Here is a 27,492-nt window from a genome sequence, read left to right as displayed (position 1 = left end):
AGCTGACCTTTTTGAGAAAGCATGTTCTTTTTCACGGAGCAGTTCAGGCATGACCTCATTGAATTTTGTTGTGTGAAATATTGTTTGGTGGAACACCAAACAATATTTCACACAACAAAATGCACCAAACACACAGTAGCCCCTGTGCAACCTATTTATTTGTAACGGATATACCTGGCTGGCTGGTGCTGTCCTGGCTGTGTTATGTGCTGAGGACTGAGGAGCAGTCTGGATGTGGTTCAAAATGGGCTGTGACACATATTTGGAGGAATGCCTAGCTCTGTGGGCCTTCCAATGGGGTTTCTTCAGGGACTATCTGGAGGGAGAAGCATGCTAAAGCTAACTGATAATAACCATAGGGGGGAGGTTGCATGGTTGTGTTACTACATGTATCATTGTGTGTGTGTGTGTGTGTGTGTGTTTACAGTGTCTGTCATATAGGCCAAAATGCTTGGCAGTCACCTGATGGTCTGGTGCCCCAGGTTTCCCACAACAAATTTTGTCCCACAGCTGCCACGACCCTCCTTGTAGATGTGAAAATGTGTACACACACACACGCACACACACACACACACTCTCTCACGGGCTTCCCAGAGAAGGCAGAAGCACGGTCACTAACCCTTAGGGTTGTTGTTCTGTGTCCCGGAATGCAGTTTACTTTCTAAATCCCCCACCAGCCCCCGGCCCCACCGGTCTCCCCTTGAGGCTGAGGGGGGAGGTTGGGCAGGTTTGGGGGGTTGGGCCGGCGTGTCAGTAACCTCCGTCCCCTTTCTACGTGAGCCCAGGCTGGAATTTCGAAGCCGCAGCAGTTATCAGTGTTGTTGCAGCGTTCCCCCTCAGTTCGCCTGTCCCTCTCTCACGGCACGTCTGCTTGTTGCTCTCGGCCCGAGCGGAGCCCACCGACATGGAAGAAAGGATAGGAGAGGAGGGTGGAGGAAGCACCCCAGTGGAAGGTAATCTGTGACTGACCCTGAACCGGGAATTCATCTTGTGTGTGAAAAGTTTTCGGTCATTTGAAATGTGTTCTCTTTGTCTCTCTCCTCTTACCATGGATAGGCTAAGTGAGTTACCGTAGAGAGCTGGAGAGAGAGAGAGAGAGCCTGAATGACCGTGTTTGGGAGGTTAAAAATAGGACCTGCAAGTACGCCAGCCATGCTTTGGCAGTAAACTTGAGAGGGAAGAGGGGGTCTTTGAAATGACACTGCAGCGCCTCTCTATGTTCTCAGACACCTTAGGCCCCCTCCACAGTGCTTGGATTGGATCCAGACAGCTTCTTGCTCTGTGTGTCATTGTGCGGGTGAATAATATATATACCACTGTTTTTTATTCTCTCCTTTGAACAATGTTTTCCCCTTACACTTGACATGCCATTGTGCCCATATACATCCTGAAGGAACACATAGGAGATGGAAATCAACTGGATATCATCTATGTGTCTCATCAGACATTGTTGGCTGGTCTGTTGTGTATAAGGACTTTCAGGATTTACGTTCATTTGAGAGGAAAGCTATTTTAATATCAGTGCACTTTTCGAGCACTGCTTTCCAACCGTTTTAAAGGATTTCCTCAAGCGAATGGCACGGTTTGGCCCACCAAACAGGTGCTTACATGGTGAACCGTCACCTGAAGACGCTGTCTGCAAGTCTCTGTCGGCTGGCCACACAGATAGGTGTGCAGAGCGACCAAATCGCTTTAGGGTTGCCAGGTTGGGTGGTTTTTCTCATTAGCTCCTGAATGGTACACGTAGACATCATAGCAGACCTGGCGCCTGCAAAACAACAATGCTTTATCGTTTGAGTCGTCGATCTTCCCTGGTCCTCCTCTCTCTCTTTCCCATCTCCTCTCCTCCTGTACTCCGACAGGCTGGAAGAATTACAACGGGGGGGGTGAAAAGAGAAGTGTCAGTGTGTAACACACACAGCTTTGTTGGGGTAGCCTCCCCCCCAGAACACACACACGCCCTTTCACCTGAGCAGGAAGTTGATTTGTGGTGTTAAAGTACGGAATCCCACAGGGTTGCATTGATTTATAACAGTGTAACGGCGTGTTGAGAGCTTGAGGTGTTTTCGGCGAAACACTTTTAATAAAACCACTCAGTGATAGCATACTATAAAGAGCTCCATCCACAGGTTTACAGACCTATTGGTTCTGTTGTAACAGTGGGGACTGGTTGTATGTTTGCTTCATTGCCTCACATCTGCCACTTGGCATAACTCCCACATGTTTTATGTAGATATAATCTTGTTGATTCGACACATGGTCTCTGTTTCCTTGGGAACCCATAAATCTCCAGGAAGAACTCTCAGAACTTCTTCCAGAGTGGGCCTGTTCCGCAAGAAGCAGCCCATTGCCATGGAGAACTTATTAAAACATCCACTAATGAACGACGAGACATTTCCTCTCAATATATCTGCTTCGACGTGAAGCAGTCATCAACACCTTCTGTTTCACCCTGGGATGATATTTCCCAAATATATCAACAGTCTGGCTCGTGTTCCCTCTCAGACAAGATACTGAATGTCGGCCTGTTTTTCTTTATTTATTATAACATCTGCTACTGGTTAATGTTTTCGTCGCCAGAATTGCTGCTGTCATTTTATATTTTTTCAGTCCACTCTCCGGTCTGGAGCAGGATGAAGAAGTTATGAGGTTGTGCCCTGTTTTTCAATAGCTGATGCACAAACAAGCCTGTTTTCTTCTGAAAATCTCCAAAACTCGTCCGCTAATTGTAGTCATTTCCTCTGACTGTTATAGTTGTATGAAGAGGGTGTTGTAAGAGTGAGTGGTGACTGTATAAGTACCTGCGTTATCACTGCAGTCTCTCCTACTTTGGAAGGTGTTGTGGTCTTAGTGAATTTTAATCTTGCAAAGCTTTTACTGAAGGGATGACTGAAAACACGCACACACAGACACACACACACACTAGGCCTCCACACACATCAAACTGACCTCGTCTTACACCGTGGCCTCGTTGACGATCCAGTGTACTGACCCTCCCTGTCTATCCCCTTCTCCACAGAGCAGACCAAGAGCAACCTGAAGGTGACCTCCCCGGAGGACGGAGAGCACCTGAGCCGCAGGCAGGCCTCGCCGAATGGGACGCCGTCCCGCTCCCACACCCCCGCCTCAGCCTCGTCCGCCCCCGCCGCCGACCCCAAGGCCTCCAGCCGCACCGTCCCACGCAGGCACACGGTAGGGGGCGCCCGCAGCTCCCGGGACATCCTGGCCATGCAGCCCCCGGACATGGACAAGAAGAGGGAGGCTTTCCTGGAGCACCTGAAGCAGAAGTACCCCCACCACGCCTCGGCCATCATGGGCCACCAGGAGAGGCTCCGCGAGCAGGTACGTGGTGGCCAGGTGGAGCTCGTCACTGGGTGGAGGTTGTGGAGGTTGTGGAGGTTGTGGAGGTTGTGGAGGTTGTGGAGGTTGTGGAGGTTGTGGGTTCTGTTCACGTCAGTGGTAGTGACTATTCAGTGTCTGTTCTCACCAAGGTGTGCATAGCCTCTGTCTTTTCAAAAGAAATCATGCTAGTTACAGTAAAACCGTGAGAAACAACGGCCACCATGTCTTAGAATCACAGCAAGACTATATTTTATTAGGATCTTGAGGTTATTGGAAAGTACTCATTTTGCACAAAGTGTGAAAGGTTTTGTTTTTTGATCTATTTGTTGTTTTGAAGAACTTGGCCAACTCAAGAGTTCAATTGCAGAACTATTTATCCCTTTTTACCCATAGGATAGGATGGAATGCCATCCTATAAATCAGGTTGCCAGATATTTTATACTCCAACTGTTCTGAGATTAAGTGCTTTTTTCCTGTGTTGTGCAGAAGTAGAAATCTTTCTTTTCTCCACCTCTCACTTCAGCTTTGTGTTGGCAAAACCTTGTTATTTGAAGCACATATAAACCTGTTGCTGCTTATTTATGCATTGCAGGTAATTCATTTGTAAAGAATGTATAACAGGATGGAAATGTATTGATTAATTATATATATATAATTATATTACATGCTGTCCTCACATTCCGACCTAATAACATGTTGCATGTCCAGGTGTGTTTCAGTGAGTGCTCAGGGAAGACTTTGGAGGGAGGGAGAGGCGGACTCAGAGCAGGGTTGGAGGGAGGGTGATGAAGTGTGTAAGTGTGAGGGGGTTGTGGAGGGAACTCTCTTGGTGGACCTTGTGCTCACCTAGCCCTGGGTGTTGCTGTTTGTTCTGGGTCAGAGGACACAAAGGGAGACAGGTCGCTTGGGTGTATAGCCAAAACAAAGGAGGTTGAATGTAAGGCCGTTAGACACTGAGCCACGGGGGGTAACATGGTAAAGGGCACACACCATGTTGCGCAAGAAGTGTGTGTGTGGATGTGTGTATTTGTGTATGTGGGTGTGTGTGTGTGTGTGTGTGTGTGTGTGTGTGTGTGTGTGTGTATGCTGGGATGCATTAACATCTCTGATTATTGAGACAGAGAAAGAGAGACAAAGTGAACTTTGTCAAAACGCATTTTCCACTAAATGTAAAATGTGTAGGGACTTCCATTTCCAATTCAATTCCAAGTCAATATCCGACAGTCCGACACAATAGTATATTTGGAGATAATATGGTAGTCGGACAGGTAAATTAAGCTCTGGACAGGGTGGAGTCAAAGTTGCCATGGAGAGGCATGATGTCATCGCTCGAGGGGCTCAGTTTTCATGTAGGTGCCTGTTCGGAGTTTGTAGTCTTGAAGCCCTCGCTTAATGCAAGAGCGCTACGCTCAAGTCATGGAACACGGTACAATTGTGGCACGGTCCTTTCTGCCTGAGTTGTGCAAAGGAATACAAATGAACAATTGTCGATAAAAAGAACGCTTCAACTTTTAAGGCACGCATCTCTGACGCAGTTTGACGGTAGGCTCTTACTGCAATTGCTTTCTTATTTTAAGGTATTCAAACTATTCCAGTTTTTATCGGAAACTTTCGGTAAGTTCTTGCAATACGTACGGACAGGCATGCATTCGCTTCTGTTTTTCATTTAGAGTTAAGTTTAAAAAATATATATAACCGATGTACATGTTGAAACTACTCGGTGCAGCCATCAGGTGCTCCACTTGGGGGATGCTGGAAAAGTGGCGCTAGAGTTTTACAAGCAACAAAGCAATTGGTTATACATTATTACATTATTGGTTATACCCCTATACATTATTAACATTGGCTTAAGACAATTCGCGACGATGGCATACTTCTGTGACAACTCGAGGCGTATGAAGTGTTATAATGTGTCTTTAACAGTCGTTTTATAACCTCTCAGCGTCTTCTTATGGCGCGTAATCGGCATGGCGAGTTCAAGGACTTTCCAACAACAGTTTATCAATTCTCGACTGTTAAAGGTCAGCTACGTACTGGCGTATCATTCTCACATTGAAGTCTTCATTTGTCAGTGCAGCTAACCAGTCGAATTCCTTTCATGTGTTTGCAATACAATCTCACCCAGGCGCAAGTTAGTACGATGATGTTGAATTTGACCATCGTACCCGTGTTGTATTTGCTCAGTACTTGTAATTTTGTGGTGGCTAGTTGGACAATTGTGAAATTGATTCAGTAAAGATAGTGCACGGATACAAGGGGGTGTTTGTTATCGTCACCCTCTCTGTCTCCCTCCCCACACCACACTCAAAAGTTGTTCTATAGGTGTCAGGTGTCTGCCAGGTGAAATGTATTATTCATAAAGAATACATAAACTGAATATAAATAAGGCCCGGTCAATGGATTTCTATTTGAGAGAAACAAATAAAAAGCAAATTGTTTGAATGGTGAAATACTTCACTTTAGAAGGATATGGAAGAGTGAGACTGTCCCCTTGTTTTGGTCTTCCTGGGACATCATCCGTGATTTGATTGATTTGCAAGATGCTGTTGAGGGTCATTCCAGGGTCGCGAATCATTTGTTCTATACTGTATGGGCCCTGTGGAGAGAGTCCTGTCTAGGCAGCATCGCTTCCCTCCAAGTATTTTCCCATGGATGAAGTTCAAAGTCAAGTGTATTCAAATGAGCTGGGGGAGGAGATCTGATTGGAGGTATGTGGGTTTCTGTTAGCTGTTTTGGACAAAGAAGTATGTTTTCTTTGTGAGAACTGAGACTATTTGCAACATAAGCTACCAGAAATGCATGCATGGACAATTTTGGCTGGATTGAAACTGCCATACACTGACAGCACACAGTTTTTCTCATATCAGTCTTACAAATGGTAGTCCACTTCACCTGACATGAATCAGATCTAATCTAGACTCGAATTTTCCAGGGATATGTCAAGGTGTTTGCTTTAACCTGTAAGCAACTGTGTACTTCAAGTACGCTTCCTGCCATGTGTTGTTGTAATCAATGTGTGTCAAATATTGTAGCAATACTTTTACTGTACTTGGAAGGAGAAACGTGTAATAATCCTGTAACATGGCAGTGAGTAACTGTAAGTAATGTTCTTGTCACACGGCCGTTGAGTGACAGAGAGTTCCCAGAGCTACACAAATCAGAGGAGCAACCTCGTAGGCAAGAGTGCTACGACAGTGACACCAAAAAGAGAAGGTCTGAAATTTCACAGACGGGGTTGTCTCAAGGTTAAACGGAGGTTGGGAAGATGATATCTCTACGCTCTGCAGGAAAGTGAGTGACCCCCCCCCCCGGACCCCCCCCCTCACCCAACCTCGTGATGAATGACTCACTCTCACACAATTTCTACCCCCCAGTTAGTCTTCCCCCCTCCCCTCAATTCCTCCCTTGCTCTGATCCTTAAACCCTTAACAAACGGCAGGGTGGTTTAATTTCCTCTCTTGATCGGGCTTGTGCAAAGACCTGGCCGCCACCCAGGGGAGATGAGATAGCCGGCCTGCCCCTGTGCCCATCTACCCACCCCGCCCCTCCCCCCGCCCCTCCCCACGCCCCCCCACCGTCCACCCAGTCCCTTCAGACGAGTCGGCCCGCGTTTGATGATGATGAGCACGCACTGTAGCGCTTGACCGATCACACGGATCTCTCTCCCCCTCCCTTTCTTCCACTCTATCCCCTTCCCTCCCTCTCTCCCTCTCTATCTCTCCCCCTACCTCCTTACCTCCCTTCCTTTCTTCCACGCTCTCCCCTTCCCTCCCTCTCTTCCTCTCTCTCTCTCACCCCTCTCCCTTCATGCTTTTCTTCCACTCTCTCACCCTCCGTCCCTTCCCCTCCCTCCTCCGTCTCTCCCTTCCCCGTGAGGATCGAGCGATGACAGCCCCTCCCACGCCCTGCAGTCTGGCTGCCATCGTGCCGGGGTGTCGGGGGATTACCGCCGCCATCTCAGGACAGCTGCCTGCAGCTGTGGCCTTCCCAAGTCCAAGCAATCCTTCACACCTAACTAGCCCTCCAGCTCTGGAGACTGGAGTGCCCAGGTCTTTGTCGGAGCGGTGTTAGGAAACAGCTCCTGGGTTCCCTGTGGTGTTTCTTTGGGGGAGATGTAAACATATTGACAGGTGCAATGGATGGCCATGATTTGTTACAGTAGCTTGTATTACTGGGGGAATCGTGCTTAGTGAAATTCAAGTTGACAAATAGTTCAGCAATGTCCTAATAGGATTATTTGGGATGGAAAATACTGCACCTGCTAATTTTGTGAATGACATAAACTTTGTTTAACTCAGGTTTCTCACCTTGAGCTACTGAAAATGATTCTTCCAGTAAGAGAACTCTTCCCCACTTCCTCTCTCTCTCTCTCTCTCTCTCTCTCTCTCTCTCTCTCTCTCTCTCTCTCTCTCTCTCTCTCTCTCTCTCTCTCAGACGTGACATTCTTAATGTGGCCTTTGCAACATTGCCCAATCTTAGGTGCACAGTACTCTCCCTCTCTCCTTGGCCTGCTACACTGTTCTCCACCATCGACCAAGGTCAGCCAGATCCGAGGGGCACAGCCAGAGGAGGCTCTGGGAGGAACCTGAGAACATCAGGTGGAGAAATGGGGTTTCTGACCATGCACTTCTTATTTTAAACACCCCTTAACCTGAGAAACTGACCAAAAACAGAGCTTACAGCTAAGACTTCATTGATTCTCTCTCTCTCTCGCTTTCTCACTTTCACTCTCTATCTCTCTCTTCCTACCCCTCCCTCTCTGTCTCTTTTCTGTCTACTTCTGTCTTTCGCTTTGCAAGTTCTGATCGTTTAGTAGGCCCAACATGTTCTGCACGCCTTCGCATGTTCTGAGCCTTGCAAAGTGGATGTATGCAAGTTCTCTCGGTGTCAAACGTGTACAGTCTTCGCCACCCACCCCTCGCCATGCTTTTCCTAAAGCACCACTTTGTCACGGCTGTTACGTCCCCCTTGTCTGGGATCAACACAATCAGATCCAGTGTGCACTGGGGAGCCGGCTGGCTAACATCTGGTTTTCATCGAACCTACTCTCTCTCTCTCTCTCTCTTTCTGTCTCTCTCTTTCTCTGTCTCACTCTCTTGGTCTCTCTCACTCTCTCTGTCTCTCTCTCTGTGTTTCCCTCGTCCCCCTCTCTCTCTCTGTCGGACGAGTGTCGGCGGCAGGAGCTGGGCCCTTTAATGACCTCTCCCCCGAAGAGGAAGTTTGACGAGATCCCCGGGACCAAAACAAACGACGTCCGCGGGGCAAACGGAGGCGAGCGTCCGGGGAGGGGGAGGGCATGGGGGTTAACGACACATGCAGGCATTGACCTGCCAGGCCTGGGGGGCAGAGGTGGGGGGGGGTTGACGGAGGTGTGAGGGTTGGTCTCAATAGAGCCTGACCTCGCTCCCCGCTAGCACCCCCTACCCCCCACCCCAACTATGGGGACAAGTGACCCATAGAGTGGCGTCTGGTCTGGGGCTAATCCTGAAGGACAAAGGGGGTGGTTTTGGGAGGTTGGGGTGGGGGGATTAAGCCTTGTGTGACAGAGGTCTTTGCCCAGCCCTGCTCTGATCAGCTTCTGATAACGAGCCAGACGCCAGACACAGAAAGAACACATGTCACACGCACACACACACACACACACACACACTGCTACATGTGTAAATCAGACCAGCTAGTCAGGTCGGATCCCTTCTCCTTCTCTCAGGTATGACAAAGCTCTTGTTTACAGACGGGCTTTACTTTACAACAAAAGCGATGAATCACACCGAGTTATTCGTGGCTTCTGTTTCCGCTACGATGAAACAGATGACAGTACACAGAGGACAGGTTTAGATTTTTCTTCTTTGCTGAAACACTCCTGGCTGAATGAGGGGGAAGGCAGGCGGGCGGGGAGGGAGGGAGGGGTTTATACAGGACAGACATCTTGAACTTTAAAACACACATTCCTGAGGGAGCTATTAAAGCCGTTAGTCAGAACGGTAGCAAGTGGGGAGCAACCTGCAAGATGGGCCTTCGTTTCTGCAGTCCCACCATGGTCCATGATAACTCCTCAGTGCACTGTGGAAGAGCTTGCTCCAAAAAGGGCACAAATTGCATTTAAAACACACAACAACGCATTCAAACATACATATATCTTTGGCTCAAGGAGTTTAACTTACTTACCATTGATATGTAATCATCCTGTAGGGTTTACATTTAGTCATTTAGCAGACGCTCTTATCCAGAGCGACTTACATTAAGTACAGGGACATTCCCCAAGGCAAGTAGGGTGAAGTGCCTTGCCCAAGGACACAACATCATATGGCACATCCGGGAATCGAACTGGCAACCTTCAGATTACTAGCCCGATTTCCTAACCGCTCAGCCACCTGACTCCCTTAGGTTTGCATGGATGTCCTGACCTGTCCTGGCAGTCGAGTGTTGAAGCCTTCATGGTGATGAAACGACGAGCTAGGATCTGACCTCCAGATCAAAAAAACAACCCCAAGAGGGCTGGAGAGGAATATGGCTATTTCCATATTGTTTTTCTTCGATACACACACACATATACACATACGCAAACAGGAGGCATGTAAACACACACACACAAGTACACTCACCTTGTTCAGCCCCAGCGATTCTTCGCATGCGATCAGACATCTGGCAGAGACCTGGGGCTGAAGATGGAGGCCTTCACTTCAAACGCTGGAGGTGGAGAGTGAGGAACACAACCATGACTGGAGCATCTGGTTCTGCTGATCCAAACCCATCTTGACCCTCCACCCCAATACGAACTGTTATTCGCTGGATAGCATTCCTTTTCAGGGAGAGGTAGTGTAATAAGTAAAGAGAGCGAGAGAGATATGGAGAAACACCTGGAAAGTTAGGGAAAAGAACAGATTTGATTTATTGCTTTTCCACATTTTGAGACATGATTCACCACCTAAAGAGCCACATCAAGATATGTCTAATTACTGCTCCAATCCATTATCGTTGAAAAACTCATGGCCACTTTTGTGATACTTTAGCTTTGGGGTCAGCTGTAGGTGGATTTGTGCTGAACAACATCTGTTTTGTCAAGTTATGAATCTGGTCGCAACCTCCTTAATCTCACTGCTGGCAAAAGCCATCAAAACTAAGCTCTTCATAGGATGATGTTGTATGTTGACTGTGGGGGTTTGAGTTTCTCTAACACGGATGACTTAGCACTATCTCTTGATAGAGCCCGGCTGATGCTGGTCATCAACCTCAACCACAGCCGTCATCCACCGTCACGGGAGCAGGGATATAGAGGTGCAGAGAGATGCCTGGCTCTCTCTGTCAGCAAGTGTGTGTATGTGGGTGTGGGTGTGTGTGTGTGTGTCTGTGTTTGTGCAGGCCCAAAGCCTGTAGCAGGGAGTGTTCTGTGAAAGGTGACAAGAACATTGTGTAAAGGTCAGAGGAGATAGAGGGGAAAAAAATGAACAGATGAAGAATGAGTGCGTGAAAGGAGGAGAGAAAAGGGATGATAGGCAACAGTGATGTTGAAAAGAGCAGAGCTCCATCTTGGGTCAATCTGCTAAATCCAGTACTGATTGATAATATAGCCTTTGCATGTTTACGTGATTATGCTGGTGAGTGTCTATGTCTCTGCGTACATGCAAGGATCATAAAAGATTGCAACTTTCAGGGAGGGAGTGGAATGCCTGTTTATGTTCTGTCATGTTTAATGAAATGTTTGACTAATGGTGCGTGTCTGTAGAAATGCACTTGTCCTCCTCTCCACTGGTCTCATCTTCTCATGACCCCTCTCCTCTTCCCCTCTTCCCCTCTCTTCTCCTCCCCGCTCCTACCCCTCCTATCTCATACCCTCCCGACCTCCTCTCCTCAGCCCATCTCTCCTCAAGTAGATGGAGAGATAATGTTACGCGGTCTGCGTTGAGGAGTGCCAGTGCTCTCTGACGGACTCCTAATTAGACAGGTGCAACGCGGGCGTTAACCACGCTGGTTCCAGGAGCCTAGGCACGTCCTCTCCGTCGAGGTGCTCTGACAGTGATTTATGCTCAAGACAACTCTCTCAGTGAATGAATGAAGCAGTATTTTGGGTGTTGCACAACTGCATTGTTGGACGGATAGAGTGTGGATGTGATGGTGCAGTGTTCCCTGGCTATGACTTTGTTTGTGTGCCATTGTGTGTGCTTTTGGGTGCGTGTCTGTGCATGCTTGTGCGTTGAACTTGGGTGGTGATCACTTAGCTCTGTGAGGGGAGATCAAGACTTTCTTTGTCCGCTGAGTGTCTCACACAAACACACACACACACATCATCCCATTCTTATATGCAGCCCTGCCTCTTTAAAACTTCAGGCTATTCATTTCCCAGCTAATATTGGGTGTACATTTTATCAAGAGACTGTCAAAAGTGCCTACTTGTTTACTCAAGTTCTCTCTCTCTCACACACACACACACACACACACACACACACACAAACACACACTGGAAGCTTTAAAAGTCTTTGCAATCTGATTGTAGTCTGTGGATATTAGAGCAAGTCTGGACTGGTCATGACTCAAAATAGTACTGTTTCAGCAATTGTGCAGTATGTCTGAGAGATCGAGAGAGATGGATAAAGAGTGTGAGAGTATCATAGTGTGGGAGAGAAAAACTGCAAGAAATGAAAAGAGACATTTAGTGTGTGTGTACGTGTGTGTGTGTGTGTGTGTGTGTGTGTGTGTGTGTGTGTGTGTGTGTGTGTGTGTGTGTGTGTGTGTGGATGAAGGGCGTGAAGGTAAAGGACAGGTAAATGATAGCCCAGCGAAGCCCAGACCTTCAGAACTGTTATCTGGCTGTTGAGCTGTAAAGTTACACAACTTCACACAACAGGCAGCTAAACTAACCCTGAAAGAAAACACCTCCATGGAGAGGCAGCTACACCAGAGGGCCTAGCTAAAAGCTAACATTACTCTTATAATTGCTACAAACTCTTATTTGTAGCAATTATAGTACGCTTTCAATCTGCTCATCAGTCATTTTATCCTTTTGTTAGGTAAGTTCTAACAGTATGTATGGTAATATTAAAGTGACCCGTATTAAAAGAAGAATAGAGCATTTTAATTGCGAGAAATGTGGCAAAAACAAAATAAACATGCAAGTGTGAAGCAGATCTAGCAGCAGGCTAATTATTGCGGCCTGTTCAATTCAAGTTTATTGTCATATGTACAGGATACACAAGTATACAAGTACAATGAAAAGCTTTGTGCCGCTGAGCTACCTATAACAATGCCGTTTTTAATAATCAAATAGATAGTAGCGGACAATAATAACAATAAAAGATAAGATAATAATAATTTAAAAAACAATATTCCTCTGTCCTCGGGTGATGAAGTCATCAGTGGTGATGGGGTCTGTTTGGGGTGGAGGGTCTCTCCTGGACACAAGTGGCATCTCTCTCTTCCCCTACATCTCCTTCCAGAGAGACCTCAGAGATGTGTTCTCCCAGACAGAGCCTGGAGCGGTTGTAGAGAGTATGTGACTGCAAGTTGCACCTGACTCTGGGGAGTCAGGTGGCTGAGCGGTTAGGGAAGCGGGCTAGTAATCAGAAGGTTACCAGTTCGATTCCCGGCCGTGCCAAATGACGTTGTGTCCTTGGGCAAGGCACTTCACCCTACTTGCCTCGGGGGAATGTCCCTGTAATTACTGTAAGTCGCTCTGGATAAGAGCGTCTGCTAAATGACTAAATGTAAATGTAAGTTCCTCTCTGATGGTTTCTCCAGATAGGGATGTGAGTTGACAGTGGAGTATGTGTCATGTCCCAGGCTGTGAGTTTGTGTGTGTGTATACACTGGATATATGTGTGTGTGTGTGTGTGTGTGTACGTGTGTGTGCATATGTTGATGTGTGTGTGTCTAGGGGACACTGCTGGAGCGGGGGAGTCATCAGCTCTATGGGGGAGGGGGGGGGGTGCAGAACAGAGCTGGACGACAGGGCAAAACAGGGGGGTCTGGAATAACAGCAGGAAGAGAAGCCCTGTGTGTGTGTGCTTGTGTTTAACGGAGCAGGAAAAGAAGCTCTGTGTGTATTTGTGTGTGCATGTGCCTGTATGTGTATGCGTTTAACAGTGCAGGAAGAAAAGCTTGTGTGTGTGTGTGTTCGTGCGTGCTCACATGTGTGTGTGTTGGTACACGCTCAGCCAGGCAGGGAGTTTCCACTCTCTGGACTGTAGGTTTGCACGAGGGAGAGGCAGTTGTCTGATAGCTCCTCAGGGCGAACACTGAGAGCTTCTCCTTCTGTCTCTGTGAGTACAATCACGCGCTTCTGGGTGTTGTTTAGGCTTGTGCGTTTGCATTTTCATAATACTAAAACCAACTTTTGTAAGTGAGCTTTTTTGCATCCATGCATGTGGGTGTGTTTGTACAGTATGTGTGTGTGTCGAAGCACCTATCAGTATAGAAACATTTATATCAATGGATATTGATTTGCTTGTCAAAGTAGTGGGACTGTAGGGCAAGTGTTCACCTGTTTCCATATCCACATCTATGTTTGTGGAAGTTTGGGGATTTTAATAAGCTGCTCGTTTAGTGTAGACAAACCTGTCAATGGTGTGTTTGTGTCTGTGTGTGCGTTTGCTACTTACGCACATGTCAGTGGTTTGAATCGACAGCGTCGGACAGTGCAAATCAGTTGTGCAAATGTCAGCAGCGACGGTGTGCTGGGGCTAGCCGTCTCCTGTCCGGGGAGGACAACAGAACGGTTGTTGCTGCGGAGACCTAACTTTGTCTCGTTGACAGACGTGTTATAGATGGGTGGTATTATTGTCTTTACTGTCTATCTGTTTTGTTGCAGTGCACATCTCTGGGCAGGGAGGCTAGTCCCAGCAAACAAAGAAACGACTGTGTCATCTGCCACGCCGAGCGCATGTTTTTGTTTGGCCCGGCCCCAGATGTTGATCATGTGGTAATGTGATTGACGAGGGAAGCGCTATAAACACCACTGTGCAAAACCCACCACAGGCTCCGGCCGCACGCCACGAGGACCGCGCCGCAGCGGCTCGGGAGGGCTGTCACCCTCGCGGCCACTCCTCCGCTAACGAACCAATTAACGCGAGGCAGGGCCCGGCCTCGTCTGGCAGGAGGTCATCTGAGGATTTGTGATGTGTGGGGGGGGGGGGGATTAGGAGAGGAATGCAGAGGCGAGGGGTGGGGGTGGGGGGGGGGTGCGAGGGGTGGGGGGGGCTGGGGAAAGAGAGTGGTTGGAGTTTAAGGTGTAGCTGTGGATGGGGGCAGGGACTGGGGTCGGAAAGGGGGTGAACAGGCCCAACCTCGGACATCCCCAGTCCCAGCTCTCCAGTAAGGTGTGCTCCGTATAGAGTCCAATCAACAAACACAATTAACCGTTTTTAGATATCTCTTGTGCAACCGTTTGCTTACGTTCCACAGGCTTATGTCAGATTTGTCCCGGTAAACACAGACGGCGTGCCTAGGCAGGGCAGAGTTAACCGGCGCCAGAGCCAAAGCGGGTTGGGTTTGTTTGCGTGACTCTGGGAGTTGACCCGGTCAGTTAATTACACACAGCAGAGTGATGGAGCGCCTCTATCTCCTCTACGCCTCTCCTTACTCTCTCCTGTCCACAGGGAGCTCAGCTAATTACCATCTTAAGTGAAAAAAGGTGTGTGTGTGTGTGCTCGTGTTTTTTCTGAATTTGGACTTCAATCGAAGAGAGAAAGGAACTCGCTCTCATCCGCCGTGTTTGGTGCGTGTGTGAATAGGTGTGTGTCGACGGAGATAGTTGAGTAACTGTTCCTTGTTTTTGACACAGTACAATATACTGTAAACCAAAGTTGAGCTTTAGTCTTTAAGTTGGAAAGAAACATGTTCAACATGTTTCTGTCTGTATTTTCGTGTTTCCGACCACTTCGAATGCGGTAGACACGGAGGTGAACAGCTACCCTTGAGGCTACCATTACCTAGATGATGGAGGGAGTTGGCGGCGTGTTTTAGTCTTATGTAGCCAGGGGAAGATCCCCCCCACCCACCCCTGGACGGCAGCTACAGGAGAAGCCATTATGCTTAACTACCATCATTAAGTTAATCACCAGCTCTCTGCTCGACACGTCTGTCGTTGCTGGTCTGTCTGTCAGTCTGCCTGCCTGTCTGTTTGTCTGTCTGCGTACTTGCCTGCTTGCCTACCTGTCTGTCTGTTTGTCTGTCTGGTGGTCAGGTTGGCTCTGTGTTAAGACACCAGTATGATCTTAGGAAATGACGGTCTTATCCTCATGGCATGAGATGAAAAACACTGGTGTTTCCTTGGATGCCTTGGATGTTGTTTGGAGCTTTTGGGTTCTCTTTAGGAAGGTTTAGACTTTTATCTCTGTGTTTCACAGCTTCAAATGAAGCAGACAAGCCTTTTTTCTTCGGAAAATACCGGAGGTTGTTTGGGATTTGGGAGCATTGAAATATGAACGTAAATCCAGATACACACTATACTTATCCCATTCTCTTCACCCATCCAAGCACACACACACACACACACAAAGTTTGATGATGGCACATATCAGATGGCTGTTCCATGTCACTAGGATGTCCTGTCTCGCAGGTCAGCTTTCCTGGAACAAAAGACTCACTCAAAGGTTAGCTTGGTCACATTGACACGCACACACACCCAGGCAAATACACACACACACACACACACACACACACACACTGGCGCAGGTACAGGACACAGGCAAGCACACACACACATAAAACCCCCCACTGGTTTTGTTCCAACACCAAGACTATAAAGGGGATTTACCGTGCGCAAAGTCTCCCTAGTATGAAATGGACCAGACATAAAACACTTCTCAACAGGTCCGTCCGCTGTGTGGACGCCCGAGGAAACCCGCTCTGAGATTCAAGCAGACCTAAGGCAGAGCCTGCCTCTCTAAAGACGGGTTTTGTAGTGATTTAGGATTTACTCGTTTTATGCCATTCATGCATTTTCAGTGAGAAGACAACCAGGGTTTCTTTACAGGGAACAACTCAACAAGGGTGTGTGATGGTTCGACCCCTGTCTGACCTCTGACAGGCCTTGTCTTAAAAAAACATAAATGGCCACCTCAAAACGACTTGCTCTACTCGTTTACATTAGCGTGTGACAAGTGCAGCTCAACTCAACTTGTTTGTCATCTATCACCACCGTGAGACAATAAGTATAGACTGAGTGTAGTATGAGTGTGTGTGTGTGTGTGTGTTGGCCACACAGCAGAGCAGTAGAAGTGCTGGGGTTGCTGTCAGCTGCCATGGGAAAACCAACCACTGAGAGTGAGAATGTGGGTGTGTCCTCCTCCACTTGCCTAACCACCTAGTGATCTGGTGGTTTATGTGTCTCGAAGGGGGGGAGGGATACGTTTTTTATGGTCGCTAACGGTGACTGACTTGTGGTTTTGAGACATCTGGAGCTAGCCACAGGAAGTGTGGAGATTTTACAGGAAATGGTTTTCTGTGAGAGTAGGGTGTCAAATGTGCTTGTCAGATGTATAATGTAATATATATGTATATATATTATGGAGAGAGAGAGGAGAGAAAGAGAGACCTTCCTCAGCTCATCATTTGTCAGTTCTGTGCTTGGGGCCCGGTGTGTAAACATAATTACGTGTCTCCTTAGGAAACACTAAGCACTAAGTCTCATTTAACATAACAGCTCCTCCCGTTCAACCATTCGCTGTCACTCACCTCCGCCAAAACACTCTGGTGGGATCTTCAACACCATATCTATCTCAGTAACAATCCCAAAACATCATCCGGCCTGCAGCGATGAGTTGTAAGTGTCCAGTGTAGGTAGGCCGTGTTCATTTCTCAGCCTATTTGGAATTGGCTGCTCATAAAAGATTCAGGACCACGGCTTTGGTTTCACGGCGTGCTCCCCAGTTTGAGTCCACACGCCACCCTGTCCTGACCCCGCCGTGTTGACCAGCTTCCGTCAGCTACCGGATCGCGTTTATGCACCAGCTGGATGGAGTCCGTATTTGTTAATTGAGTTTAAGGAGTTACGGAGGCTTGAGTCAGCTGTTCTGGCTGTGCAGGGGGGGATGGTGGTGGTGGGGGGGGTGGGGGGGGTAATATTGCAGTGTCAGGTAAGATTGCTTCTGTGGTTGCACCCTGAAGGTGACACACACACACACTGGCCCTGGATCCTTTCACCGTGACTCAGCAGAAACGCATGCTCTACGATAATAGAACGACCATGAGTGTGGACGCCGGCTTTAGAAGGAAGCCTTACATTAGCCAAGAATCTAGAATGACAGACGGGTACCGTAGCTGCAGTCATTCACTATCTACAGTAGGATGTCAGCTGACAAGGTCAATCACAGAGATCAATTTTTTACACTAGCCTTGTTTTCTGTAGTCCATGTAAAAGATATTTATCTATCAGATAGCACTGGGGCGGAATGGATTTCTCTCTGTGTTTGTGCTCTTTTCTTATCACTGGATGAGCTTTTCGATGCGTGTTTGACCATCTTCCTTCCATCTCTCCATCTTCCCTCTCCCTCTCCACCACTCCTGCCTGTCTTTCCATACCTCCCTTCTCCCTCCTCCTCTTTCCCCTCCTTCAGTCCCTGCAGAACATGCTCTCCTCTCTTCACACTGAGCTCGACATTCAGAAGTACTTGCTGAAAATACAATCGCCCGACAGAGTTAGTCTGCCTTTGACCTTATCTGCATCGTTCCCCATGAGTGTGTGTGATTCCTTGTGTGTGTTTTCAGTCCCTGCATCCCAACGAACCTCTCTGTTCCTGTGTGCTCACTTGCTGTGCCTCCCTGCCCCAGCATCTGCCCCTACGCACTCATGCCAGCTACTCTTGCCAAGCAAGCCACGGGGGGGAACAGAAATCTTCATCAATTGTTTGTCCCATTCAACCCACCCAAACTGTGTGTGTGTGTGCATGAGTGTGCGTGAGTGTGTGTGTGAGTGTGTGTGTTAGTGTGAGCGTGCGACTCCCTGCGTGCGTCGGCATTTCGATGTGCTCGCGTTCGTGCGCGCACGGCGCTGGCCGCGTGTCCACAAACCCATTATCTCCCTGGCACAAGCAAAGCAGCAGTGCCTGCTTTCATAAAGGCCTCTGTGTGCACTGACCCCAGCTATTAACTCACACACTGCCCCGGCTGAATAGATGACTTTTCATCACACACACACACACACACACACACACACACACGAAAGCACTTAAACGTAAATGCACAAGCACTCAAACACACACGTTTAGTAGCCGTCCCAAGCCTTGGTGCTCCACTCTTTCTGGGGCCTCGGCTAACACATTTCTGAAGCATGTAAATGTAACTGGTAGGTCTTCAAAAGATAATACTGAAATGTATTTCTTTTGACAGCGTGTTAACATGGGCTCTCGACAGCTTGTAGGCATGCTTACAGCGCATAGTGTTCTACCTAGACCATTAAGTGTGGCATTACTAATTGTGTGAGATTAGAAACATATTTTTCCCTCCATAGGCATTTGAAGTGCTCTTTTATCCCCTTTAAACAGGTGTGTTCTGACTCAAACTGTTGCACACGTCCTGTCTCTGACGGCTGAAACGAGTCGATCAATTTCGAAGACCAAAGCATGATCTGCTGCTCCTCTCTTCTGTAAATCAGTTTGCTGTGCTGTGGTCCTGTGAGTTTGACCCCTTGTCTTCCCTCTCTCTCTCTCTCTTCCCCCCCCCTTCCAGGGTAGGAGCCCTAAGCACGGCCCCAGCCCTGTGCCCGGTGTTGGGGAGCAGGCTGAGCATCTCTCCCTGGCCTCCATCGAGTCCCTGGACACCATGTCGGAGGCGGACTCCCCCAGCGCCTTCACCCGTGGCAGCCGATCCAGGGCCAGCCTGCCTGTGGTGCGCTCCACCAACCAGACCAAGGACCGCTCCCTAGGTAGGTGCCTCCGCCAGCCAGCAGGTGTTGCAACACTGACAACCACCGGCAGGCATGTGTGACCGCGCTTGCATGTGAGGGCGTGTTTCAAGGACTCAGCCCTCCAAAGTTCTGTCTTGTCTGTCTCTCTCTCTCTCTCTCTCTCTCTCTCTCTCTATCCATGTTCTCACACACACACACACAAACATCAGTCTACTCTCCTCCCCCTCTTTTCCCATCTCTGAGCTTAGCTGTAATTAGAATTCATTTCCCCTGCACCGGGAGATTACAGAACACAGCCCCACAATGTGCCGTCATGTTATTTACCGGATCAGAGACCGCAGGCGCATTATCAATTCACTCGGCCACTCCATTAACTTCGATGTAGAGAAATACCACAAAGTTGTGTGCGGCCACGGACAACAAGGGAGCTCTCTCATCGCAGCATGTGCTGGAGTCCAACTGACAGGATATTGCAGTTTAATGGGTGACTTACGAGCGTAAACAAACTCCCGAGTCTTTTATGTGGGGACGTAATAATTGGCTTGCTCTTCGTTCTTTTTTATCTCTGAAAAAGAGGGTGTTTGTTTGGAGCAGCTCTTAACTAGAGTGAGAAGGAGGGAACCCAAAAGCAGTGGTTTCCCTTGCCAGCTCAAGCCATGAAGGCCTCTTGCCTTGCTGGAGGCCCTCTGGAGCGAAACATTTTGGTTTAAAACCTAGAATATTCTATTCTCCGTACCACGTGGTACACACACACACACACATCTGCAGAAAGCGTTGTGACACCAGAGCGTTTATGGGGTGAGAAAGGGGGCGGAGAAACAAGGGGAACATTACCCAGAGTTCCTTCGGTGGCCCTCCACCCCCCCCCCCCACACACACACACACTCCCAGTTTGGTCTTTAGAGACACATGGTTCGTCCTAGAAGCCAGCACTGGCGGAGGGATCAGCACAGCCCTTTCACTCAGAACACTGTCTGCAGTTCCTCAAGACGCTGCTGGGATCAAGGAAGTCCTTTAAATCCGTCCAGTAAGTTTCTCTACTTCCTTCAATACGGCATAGATTTGTAGGTTTGAGAGCTTGTGTTGCTGTCGGAAGGTGTGGAGTTAAGTGCTACCAGGAGGTCCCTGCTGTGTGAGTTGGGATTGGGTCGGAGGTGTAGCACAGTGTCCCATTAGGCATGAGGACAGAGTGGAGTTGAGTCTGTTTTGAACAACCAGAGGACAATCAGAGAACGTCTGTTCTTTTACTCTGTTCGTTTGTTTCCGAGGCAACCTGAACATTTGGTTTTCATTTCAAGTGAAATCGGCCAATGAGCACCCACATGCTGCTCTGGGACCACACTGGTGGAAGCCAGATAACATGAATGCTACAGTATGTACTGTGAAGTTTAAACTAATGTGGTGACTTGGTCTGTGCTGTTAGCATAACTGCAAATCAAGGAAGGGGCAATGTTAGTTTGAATAAAAGAAAACACATTTGTGAAGTTATTACAAGGGAAACTCATAATGAGGTGTGTGTGTGTGTGTGGGCCACTGAGCAACTCAGCAGTTTGTGTTTCCCAAAGTCATGCTTCTCCATCTCTCCTGTTTCAAGGTGCATGTAGCACGTGTAATATTTCACCCACATTTGGGAGCTTTTACTTGCCCAGTCATCGATGGAGAGAGAGAGAGAGAGAGAGAGAGAGAGAGAGAGAGAGAGAGAGAGAGAGAGAGAGAGAGAGAGAGAGAGCGAGAGAGAGAGAGAGAGAGAGAGAGAGAGAGAGAGAGAGAGAGAGAGAGAGAGAGAGAGAGAGAGAGAGAGAGAAAGGTAGAGAGAGAAACAGAGGAACATTAAAGGGTGGAACAGAGGAAAGGAATAGAAATGAGGATCAGTAACAGAACAACAATATTGTTCAATATTGTGTTGCCTCCCCCCCAAAAGTCCTGCATCAAGGAAAATCTTGTACAAATCCTCGTGTTTCCATGAAGAAGGTTTTAAGTTCTGTGTATTTATCATGATGCTGTGTTATATAAATATAAGCTTTGACTTAAACAGACATCCTAGGAGACATCTGTTTTGGTGGTGTACCGTGAAGTAGCCACACCCTTAGTTCAGAGGAACTGGAGCAGGACACTTTGATGTAAAGTTACATGTTTCCGCCCACATCACACATCGCCCCGCCCCCTCTTCCCCCAGCACTCTCAGTCACACAGCCCACAAGGGAATTCAATGAGCCATCTTTGATCTTTACTGGAGACACACATGCACAATATATCCCTCCCTTCCTCTCTCTCTCTCTTTCTGTGTATCGAATCTCACACACACATCATTTCTGTACTTAAACAAACTCCCTCCATAACCACTGTGGACCCATAAACGCCACTAAACCCATAAAGATGACTTTCTGACGGCATACTGGACTTATCTGAACACACGCTGTCTCAGCTGACCTGATGACTCTCCCCCCCCCTTCCCCTCCAGGCGTTCTGTACCTGCAGTACGGGGACGAGACCAAGCAGATCCGCATGCCCAACGAGATCACCAGCTCCGACACAGTGCGGGCGCTGTTCGTCAGCGCCTTCCCCCAGCAGCTCACCATGAAGATGCTGGAGTCCCCCAGCGTGGCCGTCTACGTCAAGGACGACATGAGGAACGTGTACTACGAGCTCACCGACGTCAGGTGGGGGGTTTGGTCATGTCCATGGATGTGCGTGTTTGTCTTTGTAGAAGCAGATCCTTTTGGGTGTGTCTCTCCTCCCGCCCCCCCCCCCCCCTCTCCCCCAGGTCGTCATTGCTACCCTGCTGCCTTCCTCTTCCCCCTTCCTTTGCTACTTCCTGTCTAAGCCCTCTCCACACAGGAAGTGACCTGGGCCTGGAGCAGCCTGCTCGTCCACTTCCTCCTCTCCAAACGAAATCAATAAAGTTGCGGATACAGAGGCTACCCAACAACTTACAAGCCCCTCTCCAAAACCCTCTTCTCCTAATCTGTTTTCCTTGAGTATTATTACTCAAATTATTTTAATGTTTGTTTCTAAAGAACGTCAAACACAGTGCAGAACACCAGAAAAAGAATCAAAGCTTCTTTCCGAAAGCTATACCTCGACTTCAGCCGTGTATTGTGTGCAATGTGTACTTTGGGACTATCTCAGTTGTGTTATATAACGGCAGTAAAAAGCTGTGACGTGGGTTACAGAGGCTGATACAGCACAGAGGTAGAGAACACTTCAAGAAGCCGCACTTTACATATCAACACCTAGCACATATCCGAAAAGACTAGAAAACTCGTAGTTTCAGTCAACAAAACGTCCATGACGCCGTTTGTAGATTTCCCTATGAGTCATTTTAGGCTTCGGGTATAATTCGAATCCTTGGACACGGTTGGAAGTCCGGCACGATGTCTGACTACAGGAGTAGGCTGTCTGTGTACGACGTGGCCATGGCTGAATACTGGCCCATGGCAGGGTACAGGAGACCCAGGTCCAGGCAGGACCGGCCGCTCTCTGACGGAGATATCTGGGCCGCCTCTTTACCAGTGGATGTCTTTCCCTACAGAAACATCACAGACCACTCCTGCCTCAAGGTGTACCACAAGGACCCGGCGCAGGCCTTCAGCCATGGCCCCAGACCCACCAACGGAGATGCCAGGGTGAGTACCAAGCTCACACCCACCTGGGGGTTCCACTGAAATGGGGTGGTCATCCAGGCATTGGTCCGTGATCTTAGCTAGGCCACACCGGTGTTGATGTTAGTGTTTTTCAAATACAGCGACAGCCAACCTTACCTGGGGGTAATTCTAACTAAATGAGGTTAGGTTTGGACTTTGAACCATTTTCATTGTGTGTGTAGAAATTGTATTTGTTGGTAGTGAGTGAAAGTGTAATTCCCAGAACCACACCTGCGGAGTAACAAGGGTAAAGGTGGAGTTGTTTATGAGTGTCGGTCAGACCGATTGGCAGGGTGCCAATGGCTACGTCAGAGAACAGGCCTCTCTGGGAAGTCACAGTATACTGGCACAGCCATCAATGGGCCTTACCGTATCCAGTCTCCATTTCCTCTCTGTTCTCCTCCACTTATTACTCTTCTGCCCCCCTCCCCCCCTTCCCCCAGTCTTTGACCTCCTCCACCTTTCCATTGTCATCTCCTTCTACTCATCGCCCATCGAGGCACTCTTGTGGTCTGTGCTCCCCACCACCTCATCTACTTAACGGGGCCTTTTTTTCCTCCACCGCCTGATTTTGGGCCGGAGGGGTGTGAGGGCGGGTCAATCCAGCAAGTGGGAGGGCTGAAGAGGAGGGGCAACCCTGTGGAGGCAGCCCCGCATGCACGTCTCACTACCACGTTGCTGGGAAGGGAGTGGGGGGTGAATGGAGGAGGGATTGAACCTAGATTCACAGGACTTTTTCTTTCTCCATTCTTCTCCAAATCTCACCCTAATCCCCCCCCCCCCCCCCCTCTCCCTCACACATACACACACATTATTTTTGTTTCCCGTCGATGTAACGGAACTAAAGCTTCCTAAGACCTCATTCCTTGTGTGTTCCACCTCCTCAAATCCTCTCCGGCCAGCAGACCCCTGTCTTTCTCTCTAATCCAGGCTCTAAGGCTTGATCTGCCACCCCCCCTGCCTTCACCTCTCCACGTGGATTGCTAGGAAACATCCTCAGCATTATGTTAATACTATTCATATTCTCCTGGGGAAAATATGATTTAACCTAGATAAAGGGAGTGCAGGTGCTTTTGTGGACTCTGAGGGGGAGAGGTGGGGGGGTAGTTTAAGTTCCTCTAAAAACGTATGAAAGTGTTGCCCTGGGTGGAAACACACTTTGAAGGGGCTCTCAAAGGTCAAGAGAATGAGTGGGAGAAAAAGACAAATAAGGCAGAAAATGGAGGGGGGCTAGGGGAGGATAAGCAGGCAGAGAGCAAGAAGGCTTCTAAACTGGGGGTGCAACAGTTGATAAGGAATATTTAAAGAAAACCTTTTTTAGGATAGCACTAGCTGCTTTTAACATAAACGAGCAATGTTAAACATTTCTTACCTACGGAGGCCCTCAGAGTTGTTTAGCAACACAGACAGCTCAGTGCCAGCGGAATATGAATTTCAGTTTTTTGAAGCAGTTGTTCCTTTCCAGACAATTATTCCATTTTATTTTTTGTAAACACTGTCAATCTAACTTGAGCTGGCGGAGAGTGCAGAAGTTCATCTTAGAATTGGGGGCACTGTTTCTTATATTTGAATTTATTTATATCATATACAATCTTTTTTATGACCTAGTGCAACTTTAAGGTGGACTGGCAGGCCATTATGCATCCCAAGTAGAGTGTTGGAAAGTTGTTGCTGATGTGTGGCTCTCTGTCTCTGATGTGTGCCTCTAGTGGCCTGTCTGTCTCTGATGAGGCCTGTCATATCAGCACCATCAAGCAGTTTAGCCCACAAGCTGTTACACACTCTTGTCTCAACAGACAAAATCTGGATTCTTCTGCTAGGTGTGGTCTTAGACATGTGAAATGCATGTTTGCAATGTTTCTGCAATGTAACATGCAATGTTTCTTTGCATGTTAGTTATTTATTCATTCTGTATGTTAGTTTGTGTGTGTGTTAGAGCGCGTGAGAGAGACAGAAGTATAAGATATGATGTTGGGAGTGTGTGTGATAGAATGATAAAAAGAAAATGTGTTCTCTGTGAGAGAGAGAGAGAAGGTTAGACAATTTTTATTTTCTATGGGTCATAACAAGGCTTGGTACAGATTAGACTGAGCTCTTTTGTGTCGTCCCAACCAATCAACATTTAGCAAAATGTCAAGTGTGAACCTGCAGGTCACATGGTACAGATTTCCCCTTCTTGCAAAATAAAGCAGACATTGAAGTCTAGATTGTTTTTTAATCAAATTCTGCAAGAACATGTTGCATCGTGCACTTGATACCAAATGGTAATTTATTGGTAAATCAATCTGCAACAGTTGTTTTAGCTTGAACTAGTCAAAGAAATTACATTTGTGCTGAATCGATCTAGAATAAATGAAATATAATGACTGATGTCTGAATCAGTGCCCTGTTTTTACAATTGGCCTCATCAGCTGATGGCAGAATGCCCCTTGCAGACAGACCGACAAAAAACACACACACACACACACACACAAGATAAACAGTAGCTTTATTTTTGACAGATGTTAAGCTCAGACTGCAGATGTTCCCTCCGAGACAAAGGCCTTTCTGATACCGCCTTGCATTGGCAAGTCTCGTTTTATTGTGAAAGCCAAAAACTAGCATTCTAGAAGCAGGGACAACTACTATGATTGAATGAGGGCCGCACCTGTTTAAACACTGTGTGGGGGGAAGAGGGGGGAGGGTGGGAGGAGAGGGGTTGGAGGTCTATGGTGGGCTGAACAGTGTTGCTTTATATCAGTATTATCTTGAAGTGATCAAGGAATCACTACTACTGAGTCCTCCTGCCTGAACCATGTCGTACTAAGCCAGCAATATTTTTGAGAATATGTTCTATTTCTTCCATTCAGATTATTTAAATAGTACATAGTACATAATAAACAGCTCTTTTTGGTTTGTAAATGAAGTCATAATGTTAAATTAGGACCAGTTAGCATTAGCTACAGTATTAATCTGAAATAGATCAAGAAAAAGTTAGCTCTGTCAGCTTCAAATCTTCATGTGTCAACATGTTCACAGCTCTGCATATTTGAACATCAATAGAGGCTGGCCCCTCAACAGACTCATGTGAAGTGATTTTGTGTACACAACACCAGTGTTTGCTGTTGCTTGTGTTTTGTACATAGAGTTTCAACTTTGGGCTAATCGTTCACTGTAAGGTGGTTCCCCCCAGGATAATCACCTGTTATCTTCAATTATTTCCCTTTTTAATCTTGATCAAATATTATTCTCACACGTAATGAAATAGTGCTACTTAAATCTTTATTGATGATAAAGAACTGTTTCTCTGAGGATTATTTTTGAACCTGGTTTTAACACTGTAATATCACCTGTGTTTTGAGGATTATTTCAGTATTACCACCACCATAACATCACAGTCAGCTATTTCCAGAGTAGAATCAACAGTAGGCTAACATACTGTTGTTTCTGCCTTTCCATGGATACATCTTCTTTTAGTTTTGCATTCTTATTTCAGTTTAAGCATCAGCTTAATCTTTAGCTAGCCTGTGGATGTCGACCTGGTGTACAGCTGGAGTCAGTCTTCAATCTAACAAGTAACAACCGTGCGGTATTGAGGTGTCTTTATGAGTTCCTCCCAGACATGTTGTACTTCTAATAACAACAAGAGAGAGAGAGGGAGAAACAGAAAGAGAGAAGGGGTAGAAGGGAAAAAGTCTTTAAAAAAGCAACATGAGCCAAATTCAAACCAAATGTTCCCATTTTCGCCCCTCTTAGCCTCACATCTGAAGACTCATTTTCTTATTTGTTTAGCCAGAGTTTTATAGGTCTACTGACCAAATCCAGACCGTTGCCTCTTAAGGTCATGATATTTGAGAAACGAAATGCTTGTAGACCCTGTAAGGTACAATAGCATCTGCTTGTGATTGACAGCCATAGCTGTCCTGTGTGGCTGTGGTACGTACAAGAGAGAAGACTAGTGGTTCTGCGTGCTTAGATACAGTACCAGTGCTTGCCCAGCCCTGGTACTGTAGTTCCCCTGTACTTTTCCTTCGACTGCACATATTGGCAAAGACAATAACAAGTCAAAGACAAGACAAGACAAATAAAAAGTTTGCACTCAAGTGTATTTATGTATAATTATACTAATCCAAATAGGTTAAGTCGTCAATGTACTTGAACCATCTTAAGCCTTTTGTTGATGTATTTATTTAGAACATGCTGTTCTAAAGTTTTTGAAACGAATACTGTGTTTCTGGCCAGACCTGTCTCTCCAGGATGTTTGTAGATGTCTTTTCCTTTTCCGGGTAGAAACCTTGCAGAGATGTAAAGTTCTTGTTTGTCTTTGTGAGTGTTCCCAGCCCAGGCACTGTCTTTGTTCGCTGATACAAGCTTTTAGCCTTTGTTGCTTTTTCAATTCTACACACACACACACACACACAGGTTGCCACCTTATTGTGCTGTAGTACATTCTCTTTCATTTAAAGGAAGGAGCTTGAATCATTCAGATAAGAATTGTGCTTCACATGATTTGGAAATGTTATTGAAAAAAGACTTGGACAGTGTGCTACTCTGCAAAAATGACCTGCAGTCAGAGAGAATCCTTGTCCAACAATATTCAAAACGGTGACCTGCTCACCTCTCATTCAGGTGTAACCTATGACTCATGCTTCGCTGAACAAAGCTTTGATTGTTTGGCAGCACAGAGGA

At 47.3% G+C, this 27,492-nt stretch overlaps 1 protein-coding gene across 10 annotated transcripts in view; it reads left to right on the top strand.

The window, feature by feature from the left end:
• Nucleotides 1-27,492, top strand: part of si:ch211-285f17.1 (sickle tail protein homolog) — an 83,415-nt gene that overhangs the window by 34,314 nt on the left and 21,609 nt on the right. For 6 of the 10 annotated variants that reach the window (XM_062480179.1, XM_062480177.1, XM_062480180.1 and 3 more), the window contains exons 2-6: nt 3,020-3,342; nt 17,892-17,972; nt 19,003-19,198; nt 21,642-21,840; nt 22,713-22,806. In XM_062480179.1, coding sequence (XP_062336163.1) covers nt 3,020-3,342; nt 17,892-17,972; nt 19,003-19,198; nt 21,642-21,840; nt 22,713-22,806 — 893 coding nt within the window. Of the gene's footprint in view, nt 1-814; nt 954-3,019; nt 3,343-4,698; nt 4,885-13,461; nt 13,596-17,891; nt 17,973-19,002; nt 19,199-21,641; nt 21,841-22,712; nt 22,807-27,492 lie in introns of those variants that run through there. The other 4 variants (XM_062480181.1, XM_062480178.1, XM_062480184.1 and 1 more) reach the window with 4 other exon arrangements.

The sequence above is a fragment of the Osmerus eperlanus genome, chromosome 15, assembly GCF_963692335.1.
Source record: "Osmerus eperlanus chromosome 15, fOsmEpe2.1, whole genome shotgun sequence".
NCBI lineage: Eukaryota > Metazoa > Chordata > Actinopteri > Osmeriformes > Osmeridae > Osmerus > Osmerus eperlanus.
The sequence above is the reverse complement of the archived record's forward strand: the minus strand, read 5'-3'. Positions and strand labels throughout refer to the sequence as shown.